Source organism: Arachis hypogaea, chromosome 20, assembly GCF_003086295.3.
Source record: "Arachis hypogaea cultivar Tifrunner chromosome 20, arahy.Tifrunner.gnm2.J5K5, whole genome shotgun sequence".
In the NCBI taxonomy this organism is placed as follows: Eukaryota; Viridiplantae; Streptophyta; class Magnoliopsida; order Fabales; family Fabaceae; genus Arachis; species Arachis hypogaea.
The window spans coordinates 74,739,566-74,759,674 of NC_092055.1; the positions used below are offsets into that span (position 1 = coordinate 74,739,566).

The window sequence follows — 20,109 nt, forward strand, 5'->3', positions numbered from 1 at the left end:
ATAAGAACAGTTACAGGGTGGCGTATATGTATTGACTACAGAAGGCTCAATACAGCCACCAGGAAGGATCACTTTCCTTTACCATTCATAGACCAGATGCTAGAAAGACTAGCAGGTCATGAATACTACTACTTTTTGGATGCCTATTCAGGTTACAACCAAATTGCAGTAGATCCTCAGGACCAAGAGAAAATAGCATTCACATGTCCATCTGGAGTATTTGCATACAGAAGAATGCCTTTTGGTCTGTGCAATGCACTTGCAACCTTTCAGAGGTGCATGCTTTCTATCTTCTCTGATATGGTAGAGAAATTTTTGGAAGTCTTCATGGATGACTTCTCAGTATTTGGAGACTCATTTAGCTCCTGTCTTAACCATCTATCACTTGTTCTGAAAAGATGCAAAGAGACTAACCTGGTTCTAAATTGGGAAAAATGTCACTTTATGGTGACTGAAGGAATTGTCCTTGGGCATAAAATTTCGAACAAGGGAATAGAGGTGGATCAAGCTAAGGTAGAGGTAATTGAAAAATTACCACCACCCACCAATGTTAAGGCAATCAGAAGCTTTCTGGGGCATGCAGGATTCTATAGGAGGTTTATAAAGGATTTTTCAAAAATTGCAAAACCTCTGAGCAATCTGCTAGCTGCTGACACGCCATTTGTGTTTGACACAGAGTGTCTGCAGGCGTTTGAAACCCTGAAAGCTAAGCTGGTCACAGCACCAGTTATTTCTGCACCAGATTGGACATTACCTTTGGAACTAATGTGTGATGCCAGTGACCATGCCATTGGTGCAGTATTGGGACAGAGGCATAACAAGCTTCTGCATGTCATTTATTATGCTAGCCGTGTTTTAAATGATGCCCAGAAAAATTACACAACCACAAAAAAAGAGCTGCTTGCAGTGGTTTATGCCATTGACAAGTTTAGATCATACTTAGTAGGATCAAAAGTAATTGTGTACACTGACCATGCTGCTCTTAAATATCTACTCACAAAGCAGGATTCAAAGCCCAGGCTCATAAGATGGGTGTTGCTTCTGCAAGAGTTTGATATAGAAATAAGAGACAGAAAAGGGACAGAGAATCAAGTAGCTGATCACCTGTCCCGGGTAGAACCAGTAGCAGGAGCATCCCTCCCTCCTACTGAGATCTCTGAAACCTTTCCGGATGAGCAATTGTTTGCTATTCAGGAAGCTCTATGGTTTGCAGACATTGCAAACTATAAGACACAAGGTTCTCCTTCTATAACCATGGAGAGGAAGCATGAAAAGCTTCTCTCAATATAGAGTCAAACAAAACCCCCACATTCAAACTCTAAGTTTAGTGTTGAGAGGCCCCAACCTTGCTCTGATTATCTGTGAGGTTCCATGAGAGCTTACTGTCAAGCTATTGACAATAAAGAAGCGCTTATTGGGAGGCAACCCAATTTTTACTTATCTATGTTAATTTTCTGTTTTCCATTTTTATTTTATGTTTTCTTTAGGATAATGATCATGTGGAGTCACAGAAATCAAAGCAAAGTAAAAAACAGCATTAAAACAGCTCACCCTGAAGGAAGAGCTTACTGGCGTTTAAACGCCAGTAAGAAGCATCAGACTGGCGTTTAACGCCAGAAAGAAGCATCAAGCTGGCGTTAAATGCCAGAAACAAGCACCAAGTTGGCGTTCAACACCAAGAAAGGGGAAAAGCTGGCGTTTAACGCCAGAAACAAGCAACAGTCTGGCGTTAAATGCCAGGATTGCACACTAAGGGCGTTTTGCATGCCTCAATGGAGCAGGGATGCTAAGTCCTTGACCCCTCAGGATCTGTGGACCCCACAGGATCCCCACCTACCTCACCATTCCAATTCAAACCATTCCCCTTCCATACCCACCCATTCACACAACTCCTTCTCCTCCACTTCTCCTTCTACTCTCTTCTATCTTCTTTTACTCGAGGACGAGCAAACCTTTTAAGTTTGGTGTGGAAAAAAGCGTTGCTTTTTATTTTTCCATAACCATTTATGGCACCTAAGGCTGGAGAAACCTCTAGAAAAAGGAAAAGAAAGGCAGTTGCTTCCACCCCCGAGTCATGAGAGATGGAGAGGTTCATCTCAAGGGTCCATAGTTCAGTGGTAGAGCATTTGACTCCAGATCAAAGAGCTATGAGGAAGGAGCAACAAAGACAAGGAAGAGACATAGAGGAGCTCAAGAGCACCATTGGTTCTTCAAGAAGAGGAAAACGCCACCCTCACTAAGGTGGACCCGTTCCTTAATCTCCTTGTTCTCATTTCTCTGTTTTTCGTTTACTATGCTTTATGTTTATTTATGTTTGGGTCTTATTACATGATCACTAGTATCTAAGTGTCTATGTCTTAAAGATATGAATGTCCTATGAATCCATCACCTTTCTTAAATGAAAAATGTTTTCTGAAAAAGAAAAAGAAGTACATGAATTTCGAATTTTAAAATAGTTTAATTATTTTGATGTAGTGGCAATACTTTTAGTTTTCTGAATGAATGCTTGAACAGTGCATATGTCTTTTGAATTTGTTGTCTATGAATGTTAAAATTGTTGGCTCTTGAAAGAATGATGAAAAAGGACAAATGTTATTTGATAACCTGAAAAATCATAAAAATGATTCTTGAAGCAAGAAAAAGCAGTGAAGAACAAAGCTTGCAGAAAAAAAATGCGAAAAAAAAGAGAGCAAGAAAAAGAAAAAGCAAGCAGAAAAAGTCAAAAGCTCTTTAAACCAAAAGGCAAGAGCAAAAAGCCAATAGCCCTTAAAACCAAAAGGCAAGGGTAATAAAAAGGATCCAAGGCTTTGAACATCAGTGGATAGGAGGGCCTAAAGGAATAAAATTCTGGCCTAAGCGGCTAAACCAAGCTGTCCCTAACCATGTGCTTGTGGCGTGAAGGTGTCAAGTGAAAACTTGAGACTGAGCGGTTAAAGTCGAGGTCCAAAGCAAAAACAGAGTGTGCTTAAGAACCTTGGACACCTCTAATTGGGGACTTTAGCAAAGCTGAGTCACAATCTGAAAAGGTTCACCCAGTTATGTGTCTGTGGCATGTATGTATCCGGTGATAATACTAGAAAATAGAGTGCTTAGGACCACGGCCAGGATTCATAAAGTAGCTGTGTTCAAGAATCAACATACTGAACTAGGAGAATCAATAACACTATCTGAATTCTGAGTTCCTATAGATACCAATCATTCTGAACTTCAAAGGATAAAGTGAGATGCCAAAACTGTTCAGAAGCAAAAAGCTAATAGCCCCGCTCATCTAATTAAGACTGATCTTCATAGATATTTTTGAAATTTATTGTATATTCTCTTCTTTTTATCCTATTTTGTTTTTAGTTGCTTGGGGACAAGCAACAATTTAAGTTTGGTGTTGTGATGAGCGGATAATTTATACGCTTTTTGGCATTGTTTTTAGGTAGTTTTTAATATGTTTTAGTCACTTTTTATTATATTTTTATTAGTTTTTAAATAAAAATCACATTTCTGGACTTTACTATGAGTTTGTGTGTTTTTCTGTGATTTCAGGTAATTTCTGGCTGAAATTGAGGGAGCTGAGCAAAAATCTGATTCAGGCTGAAAAAGGACTGCTAATGCTATTGGATTCTGACATCCCTGCACTCGGAATGAACTTTTTGGAGCTACAGAATTCCAATTGGCGCGCTCTCAATTGCGTTGGAAAGTAGACATCTAGGGCTTTCCAGCAATATATAATAGTCTATACTTTGCTCAAGGGTAGACGACGTAAACTGGTGTTTAACGCCAGTTCCATGTTGCATTCTGGCGTTAAACGCCAGAAACAGGTTACAAGTTGGAGTTAAATGCCAGAAACAGGTTACAACCTAGCGTTTAACTCTAGAAACAGCCTAGGCACGTGTAAAGCTCAAGTCTCAGCCCCAGCACATACCAAGGGGGCCCCAGATGTGGATTTCATCACTATTTATCTTAGTTTACTCATTTTCTGTAAACCTAGGTTACTAGTTTAGTATTTAAACAACTTTTAGAGATTTATTTTAGACCTCATGACATTTTTAGATCTGAACTTTGTACTCTTTGACGGCATGAGTCTCTAAACTCCATTGTTGGGGGTGAGGAGCTCTACTGTGTCTCGATGAATTAATGCAATTATTTCTATTTTCTATTCAAACACGCTTGTTTCTATCTAAGATGTTCATTCGCACTTCAATATGATGAATGTGATGATCCGTGACACTCATCACCATTCTCAATCTATGAACGCGTGCCTAACAACCACTCCCGTTCTACCTTCGATTGAATGAGTATCTCTTGGATTCCTTAATCAGAATCTTCGTGGTATAAGCTAGAATCCATTGGCAGCATTCTTGAGAATCCGGAAAGTCTAAACCTTGTCTGTGGTATTCCGAGTAGGATTCAGGGATTGAATGACTGTGACGAGCTTCAAACTCACAAGGGTTGGGCGTAGTGACAGACGTAAAAGGATCAATGGATCCTATTCCAGCATGAGTGAGAACCGACAGATGATTAGCCGTGCGGTGACAGCGCACCTGGACCATTTTCACTGAGAGGACGGATGGTAGCCATTGACAACGGTGATCCACCAACACACAGCTTGCCATAGGAGGAACCTTGCGTACGTGAAAAAGAAGACAGGGGGAAAGCAGAGATTCAGAAGACAAATCATCTCCAAAACTCCAACATATTCTCCATTACTGCATAACAAGTATTTATTTCATGCTCTTTTATTTTTCGCAATTCAAACTGATAATCATAATTAATCTCCTGACTAAGATTTACAAGGTAACGATAGATTGCTTCAAGCCAACAATCTCCGTGGGATCGACCCTTACTCACGTAAGGTATTACTTGGACGACCCAGTGCACTTGCTGGTTAGTTGTACGGAGTTGTGAAAAGTGTGAATCACAATTTCGTGCACCAAAACTCAAGATATGATCCGCCAAATTTCGTCAAAAATTCATTTTTACTAAAAATCTCTAAACCTCAATTTTACCAAACTCTCAATCCAAAATCACTTATTCCACATTCAAAATAGACCTAATGTACCTAAATCGTATTCTTATACCTTTTCATCATTTCCTAACTTAGAAAAATGCAATTTCACTAATTTCACCCAATCATTTACATTTCTCCAATTCTCAATTATTACGCTCAAAGCATCATTTTCCTACCCTCATCATTTATCAACATCAATAAGCTTCACAATATATTATCAACACTCAAAGTCATCATTCTCAACTTCAATTTCAATAATCAACCGCAACATCAAAGTTCAACATCACAATTCATGAAAATCAACAATGCCAACATACATTATCAATTCAACAATTTTCAACAATCAATTCAATCCTATCCTAAAGTCTACTAGCCTAAGTGTTCATAAGTATTACATATTACATAAAAGAAACCAAAATCATACCTTTGCCGATCTCCAATATGCATAACACACCAAAACTTAGATCCCACAAGCTTCCAAAAAGTTAAGGCAACTCCAACAAGCACCAAAGCTCAAACTAACAACATATATATGTGAAAATCAAAACTTAAGGTTCACTAAAACAACTAAACACAAAGGTTTAGTGAGACTTTACCTTATCCAATGAGATTAGGGACAAAACCCAACAATATACCAATGCTAGATCACCCATAAACAAACAAAATCACAAAATCTATTAAAAAACTATAACAAAAAATGCACAAAAGTTAAGGCAGGAAATTAGAGCTTTAGTTTTGATCTCTTACCAACAATGCCTAGCTAGAAACGGAGATCTCAATAAGAGTTTCGCGTGGCCGCAAATGGCTCATCAATCAGAGCTCCGTAACTCAAGTTATGACTCTCGAAAGATGGTGATGAATAGTACCACCCTCTCCGCTCTCTCAATCCGCGTTTCTCTCTCTTTGGTGCTGAAATGAGGATGCAAATCCTCATTAAAGGACTTATATAAGTTGGGCTTGGGCCCAATTTGGGTCCGGTCCAACTCGTTAGTTTTTTAGGTCTGTTTGAAACATTTTGAGCCAAAACTTTTAAGATTAGCGTTCGGTTTTCAATTCTAAATTATTTTTGTCCTTTCAAAACAATAAAATTTAATTTTCAAATTCTTATTTTTCTTAAAACACGGTACCGAATAGACTAGAGCTAATACTGCTGGCTTAAGCACCAGTACACATTTTTACAAAAATTTTTCGTAAAAGATACATTTTCTAACTTAAAAAAATTCATTGAATTCAAATTTCACTTTTATTTTTTAAAAGAACATTTTTATATTTTTGAACCTATTTCAAAAAATTAAATTATTATTTTATTAAAACGATTTTACATCTCTAATTTACCTTTGATGTTTGATGTCCCTGTAATAGAAATGATTTTTAATATGAAATGAAAATTATTTTTTGGTTGAATATTGACATTTGAAGTGTATTATAGTATTATAAAAATTATTCAACAGGCTCTCCACATATTGGTTAGGATATTGCCATGTAGACAACATGCCTCCACGTGTTACAATACATCCCTCACGTGTTGACTCTCTACCTAAAAAATTTACATACTTGTAATTACACCAAATAATTCTATTTCCAACAAAAAAGACTTATATCTTTTTCATATAAAAAAAATTAGTCTCTTTGTAAGGAATTTTTATTTTGTTTTTTAGTAAAATAAAATCTATCTTTGAAAAAAAAATTGTTGCACATAAACATTAATTCAATTTAAATAAAAGTAAACGATTAAATTAATTTCAGCAAATTTTAAATAAAATATTTTAATTTTCAATAAAATTTTATTGCTTCTAATATTTCTAAAAATTACTCAAGTAAAGTATGTTAGTTTTCTATTATTTTCAATTAAATTTTAATATGTGATTCGAGAGATAAATTCATAATAAATTTTATTATAAGATAATTAAAAAAAAATTATGATAATATAATTTAGTTGGAATAATTTAGATTCTAGCAAGAATAATTTTTGAGAATTTATAGAAGTCTAAAAATTTGTTGGAAAAATATATGAAATCTAAAAGTTCTTAATCAATTAAGATAACTAAAAAAAAAATCTCTGTAACAACATTACATGGTTTTGGGAAAACCAAATATTCTCTAAAAGCAATTAAATCCAAGGCACGATTTCCGCCAACGAAAACAAGCAATATTGGCACCAAAACAGATTAAATTCCAAGCACGATTTTTACACTTCCTTTTATAAACCCTAATCAAACAAACCTCCCGCATTTCACTTTCTGTATCTGACCATTTCTAATTCTCTCTCTCTCTCTCTCTCTCTCTCTCTCTCTCTCTAACACCCACACACACTCACTCACTCACTCACTCACTCACTCTGTCACTCACTTACCCTTTCCCTCTCTTCTGCGATGCGTCCGTCGCAGCCCCGCCGCCTTCCACCCAAGGCCGCCTCTCTCGACCCCAAAATCTGGCGTGCATGCGCCGGAGCATCCGTTCACATCCCCGCCGTGCATTCTAGGGTTTACTACTTTCCGCAGGGCCATCTTGAACAAGCCTTCCCCCCTTCCCTCCACAACAACCACCACCACCATCACCTGAACCCTCTCATTCGCACACTCCCGTTCGTCCTTTGCCGCGTCTCTTCCGTACAATTCCTCGCCGATCCCCTCTCCGACGAGGTATTCGCTAAGCTCCTGCTAAGTCCCATACCCGCCGACGATCGTTCCTCCTCCACCAGCGAGGATCGACCGGCGGAGGAACCGGATTCCATTGGCGGGAACAGGGTCTCCTCGTTTGCAAAGATTCTGACCCCGTCCGACGCAAATAACGGTGGCGGCTTCTCCGTGCCGAGATTCTGCGCGGACTCCATTTTCCCCGCACTCGACTTCAACGCCGACCCGCCGGTACAGGTTCTCTCCGTCACCGATGTTCACGGCGCCACCTGGGACTTTCGTCACATTTACCGTGGAACCCCCCGGCGGCACCTCCTGACAACCGGTTGGAGCAAGTTCGTGAACCACAAGAAGCTCGTCGCCGGTGACTCCGTCGTGTTCATGAAAAACTCCCAGGGCTCCTTGTTCGTCGGCATTAGGCGTACCTTGCGATTCTCTGCCGTGCTGAAGGAGGATCGAGACCCGTGGCTGGAGGAAGAGGAGGAAGAGGATAACAGCAGTGATCCTCCGGTGTTTACGAGGGACGGGAGGGGGAAGGTGACGTTGAAGGCGGTTGCAGAGGCTGCGGAATTGGCGGCGAGGACCATGCCGTTCGAGGTAGTATATTATCCAAGGGCTGGGTGGTCGGATTTCGTGGTGAAGGCTGAGGCTGTTGAGGCAGCAATGAAGGCGGGTTGGTGTCCTGGAATGAGAGTGAAAATGGCTGTGGAGACTGAGGATGCTTCTAGAATGACCTGGTTTCAGGGGACGGTGTCTTCGGCCTCGGTTCCTGATAATGGGCCTTGGAGGGGTTCTCCTTGGCGTATGCTTCAGGTTTGCTATTTGCCTAAGCTAATGAATGCCGTTGCTTTGTTTTTCGGCTGTGTTATTATATGTTGCGTCCATGGAATTGATAAGGCCCCTTTAAGTAACCGCCCATGATAGAAATAGTGATAAATAATCGATTGACACAAACTTGTATATTTTGGAGATAAGGACAACGGACACAACTTTTTTCTTGTCTTGTCTAGTCTAATCCCTGTGTTTTTGTATTTCTGTCCTGGAAAATTTACCAATCCCCTGTTAAATGTTTTGCGTGGATATCAGATGATCGGTCTTGACCCACAAAAGGGAAAAAAAATTCTAATGATCAAATGGAACATAATGGAATGGAATATAATGGATAGGGTGGAATGGCATGAAGATTTAGTTGGAATGGGTTAAGATCGGTGTTCTGTTTCATTTCCCTTCTATTCTATTTCGTTCTGTTCCATCCATCTCATCTATACAAACAAAGCACTGTTGATAGCTGATAAGAGAGTTTGATGGAGAGTTGAGATTGGAAATCAGACACATGTTGAGGTAATATGGAAGTAAGTAGTTACAAATGCGAAGTCTTATTTAAGCTGAGTTTGTGCAGAAAGAAACATGATGCTTAGGGATCTAGAGCTGTTTTCTGTGTTCTACTAATAGATAGTATTCATCCATGCATGTATAGTTTAGGATTGAATTTTGCCATTAATAGCATATTGAACATGGGTATTTATGGTTAGATAAATAAAAAAATAAAAAATCCAAAAGTGGGCAACTTAGTAACATTGTTTGGAATGGTAAGCCTTTGAATCAGAGAGGGTGCAAAATTTGATACACCTTATCCCGCAATGGATCTTGAACCCTTGTGTACCCAGATTGCATACGAGGTTATACTTGTGTTCTCAAATTCTTGATAAGCATTACTGGAAATCTCTCTCTTCATGCATGTATCTGGATGTGTTAGAATATGCTGGGTAAATTCCAAGGATGATCATTTTCCTGCAGTTTCTTATTAATTGATATTTATAGTGTTATATGTGAGAACATTTTCTTTTTCATAGTCAAAAAAATTTCTACTGTGCTATCTAGATTCTATAGTTTATCATCTATCTCAGCTGACTGATGTTGGCTTCTTACCATTCATGATCTCAATCTTATAGGTTACATGGGACGAACCTGAGGTCTTGCAGAATGCAAAGCGAATCAGTCCGTGGCAGGTGGAACTTATTTCCACCACACCTACACTGCATACAGTGTTCCCCCCCACAAAAAAGTTTAGAGCTGGGGCATTAAGTGATTTAGAAGGAGACCCTTACTTCCCTATAGCAGGGTTCACTAACTCAACAATGGAACACCTGAGTCAAACATTGTTGGGTTATAATACTTTTCCTGCTGGCATGCAGGGAGCCAGGCATGATCTATTTTCTCCATCAAGTTTTTCCAACTTTTTAAATGATAACTCTCATCTGCATATGGGTAGCAGTTTCTTTGGGAAGACTACAGAGCCTATGTTAAGTACTGTGTCAACAGAGCTAAACATTGGCAACTGCCAATCTGGCGATCTATCACCAGATAGTCCAAGTAGTTTGCGTTCATTTGGCCCAGAGTTTACTGGGACCAACAATAGCAACGTCCCGAAAATTGGTTCTGGTTCATTTCTGCTGTTTGGTAAGATCATAAAACCTGTTGAGGTTGAGTTGCATGATGCTGGTTGCATTGCAGATGATGGCTGTAAGAGCAGCACTGAAACTGAATGCATTGACAAGCCAGTGGGTCATTCTTTGACTTACTCAACATTGCTCAGGCTTGATGTAGAAAGCCAACAACCCTCACAAGTTGAGGCATGTTATCTGTGAAGTTGTGATGGAGATATGTAGCTGTACAGGTATGCTTATATATCTCAGTGTGTGATCAGTTATCACTACTCCTCTATGAATGATTTATTGAAGAAGTTATAATCACTGAAGGGATTAATTTTATCCTTTTGCTGTTTATTGGCTCTGCTGCACTGTCTCAAATCCATCTAAGCTGCTGAGTATTATGAGAATTGGTTCATTATATGCATGTTTCTGAGTTGAAACGTTTTCATACATCTATTTACACAATTTCTTTTCTAAATTATTTTTTGAGAAATGCAACTTAAAACTGGAGCTTTTCATTTCATGAAATTCAATTGGAATTTATGATTTAGTTTAGTTTCAGTTTTTGTTTCCTATTCTATTCTCTAATTACAATCTTCAGCTTTTAAGATTATGAAGAAAATAATTAAACAAGATATTCCTGTTCTCATTTTTCAGTTCAAGTTTTACTATCTTTTCCACAACTCTGAAAAGCATGAAATAGAGACCAAAGGAATCCCTATAATTCTTGCTTGAATTGTCTTTCCTCTCTATGTTAGATGAATAAAATTTCTTTTATCGTTTGTAATTTCTCCTGATTGTGATGATGGCCTTTCGTGCAGGTAATTAAAGTGTACGCAGGCAGAAGGAGAGAGAGAGAGGCTGTGAATCTGTGATTACTCTGTTGACCTTTTAGTGGTAAACTTGTAATGTATATGTTTGCCGTTGATGCTTTGTTTGTTTTCTTCCAACTTGAAAGATTGAAACAAACTAGCTGATACTCGGTTTGTTTGTGACGTGATATTTGACGAACTGTGAAATGCTTCCACTGGTTTTCTGTCGTACATATTGTTGAGTACTAAGTCTCCAAAACCAATAGAATTACTTAGTTGTAAGAACGAGCCATGAACTGAAACATTCAAACCAAACAACTAATAAACCGTATCTCAAGATCATTCGTGATCATAGAATGAAATGAACACAATAAAAGGATTCTCAACACAAAACAACTTGTCACATACATTCATGGTTTTGAAAATCAGTTGGTCAAATTAGAAACCGGAAAGCTTAGCGGATCGGTTAATAAACATAACCTTTGGATAAAAAATTGCTTTTGGACCATTGAACCGGTTGAAAATTGCTTTTGGACTGTTTAACTGGTCGAGAATATCTCGGTTGAACAGAATTGAAATTCGGTCGGTTCTCACAAAATATATAGACACAACGTTGTTTCGGAAAATTAAAACAAGAGAACAAAACCCTAATTTCCCTAAGTATTCAGCATCTCCTTCTCGTCCTTTACTCTCGCAGCTCAACTCCTTAGCCTCGTCTTCACTGTCAGAGGCGCTCTATCCAGCCACTGTCCCGTCGCATTTGCTTCAAACTGCCGTCTCCACTGCTTAAGCTCGTCTCCTCCATCGCACAACCCCTATTCTGCCGTGCCAATTCTGATCCACTACGCTCCAGGCTTCAGCTCTCTTCTACTCTAGTTTCACCGCGCTCTAGCCCTCCGTTTTGGTCCCTCTCCCTCACCTTTGTGCTCTATTATCTGTAATGTACTTTTTTAGTGATTGTTCTTTTTTTTTTTTTTTGTTTTAATTATTCAATTAATCAATTATTGTGTTATTAAAATGATTATTGTTTTAATTGGTTTAGGATTGTTAACTGTGATTGTTCAATTTAATTTTTCTTGTTCATACTATGATTTTCTATTCTTGATTTTGTTAAGTTGTTAAATTGCTAAATTGTTAGGTTGTGTTTTAATTTGCTAAGTTATTTAGATTTTTAATTTGCTGGATTTTCTATTCAGGTCTAATTCTTGTCAATTTACTAAATTGTTATTGTTGTGTACCTATTGTTGTCCTTGAGATTGTTAGGTTGTTGTGTTCTTGCTACTTAATCTACAGATTGAAAGCGTACATTAGTACATGAAATTTTAGTTATCAAAATTAAACCGAAATTTGATTATGTCAAATGACTGGGTTAGTAGTTCAATCAATGCTTACTAGTCGAATTGTTTAATCCATTAGTAATTAAATAAATAAACATAAAAAATTATAATAAAATCATAATTTAAATAATAAAAATGAAAATACATTAAGATAATGGTTCACATCACTCAAATTTAATTAAATTAGATATTATAATATAATCCATGCTTTATATATAACATATATGATTATGAGAATTAAATATAACAAAACAACCTTTAGTTTAGAGGCAAGCAAATGCTTTAATATGATGGATAATGTTAAAGTGAAGAGTGATGTGTTGGTGAAGAGTAAAAACTTGATTTTTTTAAAATAAAAAAACTTACTGATAAAAATTTATACACATGTCTATTCTAAATTTATTAAAAAATCTTTGCTCTTCATCTAATTTTACTTTTCACTAAAAAATAAATTTCCTATATGATATATATAATTATTAGTACCATACGGAATAAGAGAACACTTGGCTTAATGGCAAAACGGGAGCTTTTAAAGCCTTGATCTGTCCAAGGTTCAAGATTCGGTCCTAGGTTTTGTTATTATTTGACATAAAATAAACTAGTAAAAAATATTTTTGAGTTAATTGGTTTATATTAAACAACAAAAACGTTTTTAAAATATTGTTACACATTCAACATACTTAAAAATGTGAAGTATGAATACTTGAAGAAACTTGAACAGGAAACAGATTCAACTCTGTTTGCCTTATAGTTATTATTATCGTTGTTATGGTCGTCTCTGTCTATGGGATTCTTGAGAGAAGAACAACTTTCGGATTCCTTAGCCTTTCTCCTCTGATTAGGGGAGTAATTGAGATCCCACGTTCTTGACTCTTGTAGATTTGGAATTGGGAAAAAGCAGTGAATGCTTGGGTTTCAATGTGCATATAGGGATTGCAATCGGTTGGAGATGTATAACTGACATGTCACAGTCGTCGTTGCCATGTAAGCAATATCATTTGCCAATTGCCATCCACCTTGTCTATTTTTGATATCGGAGACGACATTTTTTTAATATTTTGCTAATTTTGTCACATTTTAAAATAGAGTCCTACTAGAAAGTTGTACAATGTTTACGATGGACTATTAGTTACAAAATGAATATCATCCATAATATTCAAAATAATCATCTGGATACCTTTTGGATCTAGAGGTTTAATACTATGTCATGATACCACTCATCCCAAAGACTTACGCTGATGGAAAAAGGTAACACTAATGGTTATATCTCTAATACTCCATAAACCTCCATTCTACGCATTGTACAAATATTCCATTAGCTCCTCATACTTTTTCTTTAAAATATTCTCAAGATGTTTTTTGTTATTAACATTAAACAAGAATATTTTTATAAGTTATTAGATAATTTAAAGACATTTTTTTTTTGTTTACTTGATGTGGCAAGTTGCTGCTTTTTCATTCAGATAGAATTGTGCTTTGCACTTGGATTTGTGACCCTTTTTGTTATTATTTTTTATTTTAGGTTTATTTCCATAAAAAACACTGTGTAAAAAATAATAATTACAAATCAATTATTTTATATTTATGTATAAATACATATTATTTAATTTAATTTTAATACATATTTTATATTTTAATATATATTTTATATAAATAATTAATTTAATAATTAATTTTTTTTATACACTTAACATAATTAAAAAATAAAGTACAGAAAAAAAAGAGGAAGTATGCATGACAACAACAAAATGTTATTCCTACGTGGGGAACAACGCCAAAATATTCCAAGTTAAAAACATTGTCCCCAATCCATCTACCCATCTAAGAAGACAATTTATATCTCACTTGTTTGTTTATATCTTGCATATCCTATCGCCCAGTAATTAATGCTATATCTTTACGGTAATATTAAAGAAAAAAAATTAAAACTTATTTTATTTAATATTTATTAATTATTATAATAATTAATAAATATTAAATAAGATAAATGTTTACTATTTTGGACTAATTTTTTTTAGTTATCAAATATTTTTGATATTTTTATAGATTTTTTTAAAGGTTTAATTACTCTGTTGGTCTCTATAGTTTCGCGAAATTTTTAATTAGGTCCTTATACTTTTTTTCCTTTTAATTGGGTCCCTATGTAACACCCTAAGTTCTTATACTATCGTGGAGGTTTTTAAAATAAGGTGCCACACTTGATCCAAGAAAAAGAATGACTTAATCGTTACGCGAGGCAGGAGTAAATACGTGTAGAGCGGAAAACGAGTAGCGCTAAAACGTTGGAATTTGAATTAGAGTGAAATAAACATCTTAACCATGAGTATGTTTCAAAATACTTATAGGGAACTAAAACAGGAAAAGAAGCTAACTACGTCCTAAACTAATCTCGTCGAAGAGGCTCCCCTACTTGCATCATATCCTATCCTTGACCAGGAGTCTTTAGTTATTCACGAATCGAGGTACCAGGGGTCTCCCTCCAACACCCTTTCGCGCAGTGAAGACCTGGTTCCGTTGCATGGGATGAACCAAAACTCGACGGGGTGCCGAAATGGGGGAGTAGGGCATGTATTCCACCTTTGGGCCTCCACAAGGGTTCAACTTCTCCTCTGGGTCCTCCTCCATGGTATCTTCCTTCTGGCCAGGGTTGTCGGATTTCTCTTCTTCGGTCTCGGGGTCGGACTCAAGGTGTACCACCTTGGATGACCGCTTCCTAGATGTTGAAGCGTCCCTATCTAGGAAGGTTATGACGGGCAGCTGGGGTTCTTCTTCCACGAGTTCTCGACCTAAGTAGATAGTTTGGAGCACGGTAGTAGTGGTCGCAACTATCCACGCGTGCTTCGAGGGGTCATACTCAGAAGTTACCCTCGAGGGGGCACTGCGTCGTCTCTATCCGCTGTGTCATGTTCCTCTGGAGATAGTATGGAAAAAGAAAGGGAGTGAGAACCTAACGTCTCAGTAGGAGTGCTATGTAACACCTCCATATCCATCTCCAGCCCACGTGCGGGATTTTAAAAACAAGCGTATAACATGGCATGTAATATGCATCTTCTGTTTTTTGTAAAACATGTGTGTAAAAGAAAGGGGAAACATATAGGAAAATAGAAGGATAACATCAACATAATCATAATTAAATCTAAGGAAAACATAGAACTCAAGCTTTCATTCGTGCCTTCTTTCTTTCTTAATTTATAACTTATATGGAGGGTATTGAGCTCAAACCAGTATAAGTGGGAGTCCCCTTCCCTTACCGAAGGTTCTTCTCCCAAACGTTTTGGCGATCACCTTCCCTTACCGAAGGATCATATCGATATCTTGTCTTTGGGGGTCACCTTCCCTTACCGAAGGATCATTCCCTCAGTTTAATTTACAATCAAGGTTATTTAGACATACACAAGAAGAGAGTCATATAAAAAGATATATTATTATATAAAAGTGATGGGATAGTCCCCTTTTCTTACCGAAGGTTCTTATCCCAAACGTTTTTCGATCACCTTCCCTTACCGAAGGATCATATCGATATCTTGTCTTTGGGGGTCACCTTCCCTTACCGAAGGATCATTCCCTCAGTTCAATTTACATTTAGGTTGTTTTAAACGTACACAAGGGAAAAATCATATAAGTGCACATTATAAGAATATTAAATATTTTGAAGAAAAACATGTACTCTTGACTTTAAAGGAATAATGATAGAAGAGATCACATAGATGCACATAGGATTAAATTTTTAAATAAAATATTTGAGAAAGCATGTACTCTTGACTTTAAGGGAATGATGATAACATAATGGTATAATAGGTTACATGGATGCACATGATGGAATAGGGTAATTTAAATAATTGAATTAAAATATTATAAATAATAATATAACCCTGTAAGAGATCACACATATACCTATATGTTGAACAAGACATAAGAAGGCATGTACTCTTGGCCCTAAGGGAATATCAATATAATAATATAGGATATTGAATAAGCATCTTAAGAGGGCATGTACTCTCGACCTAAAGGGAATATTAACAACATAATTATATGAAATAGCACAAAATGGGTATAGTAAATAATTGAATGAACATCATACGGAGACATATAATAACGATTCAAGAAGACGTGAATGGCATGGTGGAGAGACATGATCATCATGAATGAAAGGTGAGTGAGAGAAAATTAATGTCATGATAACATGGAAGAAAATAATAATAAAGAATGGAACATAACACATGCCAAGCGTTTTTAAAAACATAATTCCCTACCTTCTTTTCTAACGCTTCTTTGAGCTTGCCTCTTCTGTTTGCCCACAGAATGTTATTTCTTTGTAGAGAGAGAGAAGGAAGAGGATAAGTGTTTGAGAGAAGTGATTTTCTACCTATGGGTGCTCCCCTATTTATATACATTTGGGGATGGGGTGGTTGGGATATTTTAAATTTCAAACTGAGGGTGGTTACCAGGTTCCTATCCAAAATTTCAAAATTCTAAACTTATCTCCTAACTGATTTTCAAACTTCAAATTTAATTTTGTTTCTAGAAGGGGCGGTTGTTACATTATCACCCCCATAAGAAAAGAATTTGTCCCCAAATTCCATGTCTGAACTTGGTCGATAAGGGTCGTTTAAATTACTTAGGGGTCCTACTGAAATTTCCTTACTGTTGGGGAGAAAGGAGATCCTCACCACGATTGTTACCTGTAAATAAGTCCGGGAGCTTCTGTCTCATGTCTGCCTCTTTTTCCCATGTGTATTCTCTGGAATTGCCGCTACCCCATGCCACCTTTACCAGTCGTATCATCTTGCTCCTTAGTTGCTTCGTACTTCTGTCTACAATCTCTGTGGCTGGTAGTTCAAAGGTCAGGTCGTCTTTGAGTGTTACATCCTCTTGCTGCAACACATGGCTTGGATCGTACTGGTATTTTCGGAGTTGGGACACGTGGAACACGTTGTGTAGTCTTGATAGATTTGGTGGTAGGGCAAGCTGGTATGCCGACTTTCCTACACGCCGGAGGATTTGGAATGGACCCAGGTATCGGGGGCTTAGTTTTCGTACCTTGAGAGCCCTCCCTACCCCGGTGGTGGGGGTGATTTTTAGGAATACGTGATCGCCTTCCTGAAATTCGAGGGGTTTTCTTCGTTGATCTGCATAACTCTTTTGTCGACTTTGGGTGGTGCGTATTCTTTCTCTTATCCTCTTGATATCTTCTGTGGTCTGTCTTACTAACTCCGGTCCTAAGTAGCCTTTATCTTCTGGTCCGTACCAACATAAAGGAGATTGGCATCTTCGCCCGTACAGTGCCTCATATGGTGCCATCCCGATGCTACCATGGTAACTGTTGTTATAAGCAAACTCGATCAGTGGTAGGTGACTCTCCCACTTTCCTGGTCTGTCCAGGACACAAGCTCGTAACATGTCTTCCAACGTCTGGATGGTCCTCTCCGTTTGTCCATCTGTTTACGGGTGGTACGATGTGCTCAGGCACAATTTTGTCCCGAATGCCTTCTGCAGTGCGTTCCAAAACCTCGAGGTAAATCTTGGGTCTCTGTCTGAGACTATTGTTGTTGGTACCCCATGTAACCTCACGATCTCTTTGATATATAGCGTGGCTAGTCTTTCCAATGAGTCGGTCGCCTTGACTGGTAGAAAGTGGGCAGTCTTTGTAAGTCGGTCCACGATGACCCATATAGCGTCACGCCCTGTTTGAGTACGAGGTAGTCCCATGACGAAATCCATCGATATGTCCTCCTATTTCCACTCTGGGATGCCAAGGGGTTGCAATACCCCTGATGGTTTTTGATGTTTAATTTTTACCTTCTGACAAACCAGACATTTATTCACGACTGTAGCTAAATCCTTTTTCATCCCTGGCCACCAGAACATCATGGTACATCTTTGTCATGCCAGGATGAATGGTAAAATCTCCTTTGTGGGCTTCTTCCGCAATCTTGCTTTGAAGATCGCCTTCCTTTGGGACACAGATTCGACCTTGGTATCTCCACACCTTGTCCTCTCCTTCGGTGAAGCCTTTCAATTTTCCTTCTTTGACAAGGCTCAGGGTTTCTTGAAAATCGGGATCGGAATTCTGCGCCTTAGTTATTTGTTCTTTGAATTGACTTGCCACTGTTAGGTGGTTCAGACGTATACTTTTTGGAGCGAGGGTGACTTGTAGGTTCATGTCTCTGAAATTCTTTATCAACTCTGCCTCTTTTATCATTAGCCATGATGCCTTGAGTACCTTCCGACTCAGAGCGTCGGCCACCAAGTTAGCCTTTCCTGGGTGGTAATTTAGAACAAAGTCATAATCTTTAAGAAACTCCATCAACCTCCTTTGTCGCATGTTGAGTTCCTTCTGGTCGAATAGGTACTTTAAGCTCTTATGATCGGAGAATACTCAACTCCGTACAAATGATGCCTCCATGTCTTCAGCGCAAATACTATCGCGGCTAGTTCAAGGTCGTGAGTTGGATAGTTAGCTTCGTGGGTCTTCAGTTGTCTTGACGCATACGCCACTACCTTTTTGCATTGCATTAGTACGCAACCCAATCCTTGTCTTGAGGCGTCGCAGTAAACTTCGAAGGCCATGTCGGGGTTAGGTAAGGCTAGTACTGGGACGGATGTCAAGCGACACCTTAACTTTTGGAAGCTTCTTTCGCAGTCTGGCGTCCAAGCAAACGGGGTATCCTTCCTGGTTAAACGGGTTAACGGCAGGGCTAGTTGAGAAAACCCTCTTATGAACCTTCTATAGTAGCCCGCCAATCTTAAAAAAACTCCTTATTTCTGTGACTGACATCGGCCTTTCCCAGTTTAGTACCGAGTCTATCTTACTGGGATCCACTGATATTCCGTTTCCGGAAACCATGTGTCCAAGAAATTGTACCTCCTTCATCCAAAACTCACACTTGGATAGTTTTGCGTACAACTTTTTTTTTCTCGAAGGGTTCCCAGTATTACACGCAAGTGCTCCCTGTGTTCTTCTTCTGTCTTGGAGAAAATCAAAATATCATCTATGAATACCACCACGAAACTGTCGAGGTAAGGTCGAAAAATTCTATTCATGTAGTCCATAAAGACGGCGGGGCATTGGTCAACCCAAAAGACATTACGGTGAACTCGTAGTGTCCGTATCTCGTTCGAAATGCTGTCTTTGGAATGTCTTCCTCTCTTACCCTTATTTGATGATACCCTGATCTCAGGTCAATTTTTGAGAACACTGTTGCACCTTGTAGTTGGTCCATTAAGTCATCTATTCTTGGGAGGGGATACTTGTTCTTCACCGTGATTTTGTTGAGTTGCCTATAGTCCACGCAGAGACGCATGCTGCCATCCTTTTTCTTCACAAACAATACTGGAGCTCCCCAGGGAGAGGCACTTGGTCGGATGAATCCTTTTTGTAGCAGCTCCTCTAGTTGGTTCTTCAGTTCAGTGAGTTCCAATGGAGCTATCCGGTAAGGGGCTATGGAGATTGGCCCTGTCCCAGGCATCAATTATATGGAGAACTCAACCTCTCGTGTTGGGGGAAACGAGGGTATATCTTTGGGAAAGACATCTGAAAAGTCGTGTACTACTGGTATCTCACAGAACTCCTGATGGGAGTCTGCTTTTACCGAATTTAGCAAGGCATATTCTTGCCTCGTACTGGTGTCTTCGGAGGATCTTGGAAGGTCACGTGTGTCTCGTATGGATTGAGAAGGGAAGATGACTTTTCTCTCAAAACAATCTAACAAGACTCGATTTTCGTTGAGCCAGTCCATTCCTAGGATGATGTCTAATCCTACTAAAGGGAGGCACACTAGGTTAGCAAGGTATGATCTACCTAAAATGAGGATGCAAACCCTCTGACAGACCTGCTGAGGGCAAAGACTCGTCCTTGACGTTGGGGTGCATCGGCAGAGGGTGGGGGAACTG

The 20,109-nt window shown here is 38.4% G+C and overlaps 1 protein-coding gene across 1 annotated transcript; it reads left to right on the forward strand.

Annotated features, from left to right (window-relative positions):
• Positions 1-7,231: 7,231 nt before the first annotated feature.
• LOC112783630 (auxin response factor 17) lies at positions 7,232-11,110 on the forward strand. Its single transcript, XM_025826663.3, has 3 exons — positions 7,232-8,448; positions 9,588-10,312; positions 10,889-11,110. The coding sequence occupies exons 1-2, from the start codon at positions 7,372-7,374 to the stop codon at positions 10,281-10,283; spliced, it is 1,773 nt and encodes a 590-aa protein (XP_025682448.1). The 5' UTR covers positions 7,232-7,371; the 3' UTR covers positions 10,284-10,312; positions 10,889-11,110.
• Positions 11,111-20,109: the final 8,999 nt, after the last annotated feature.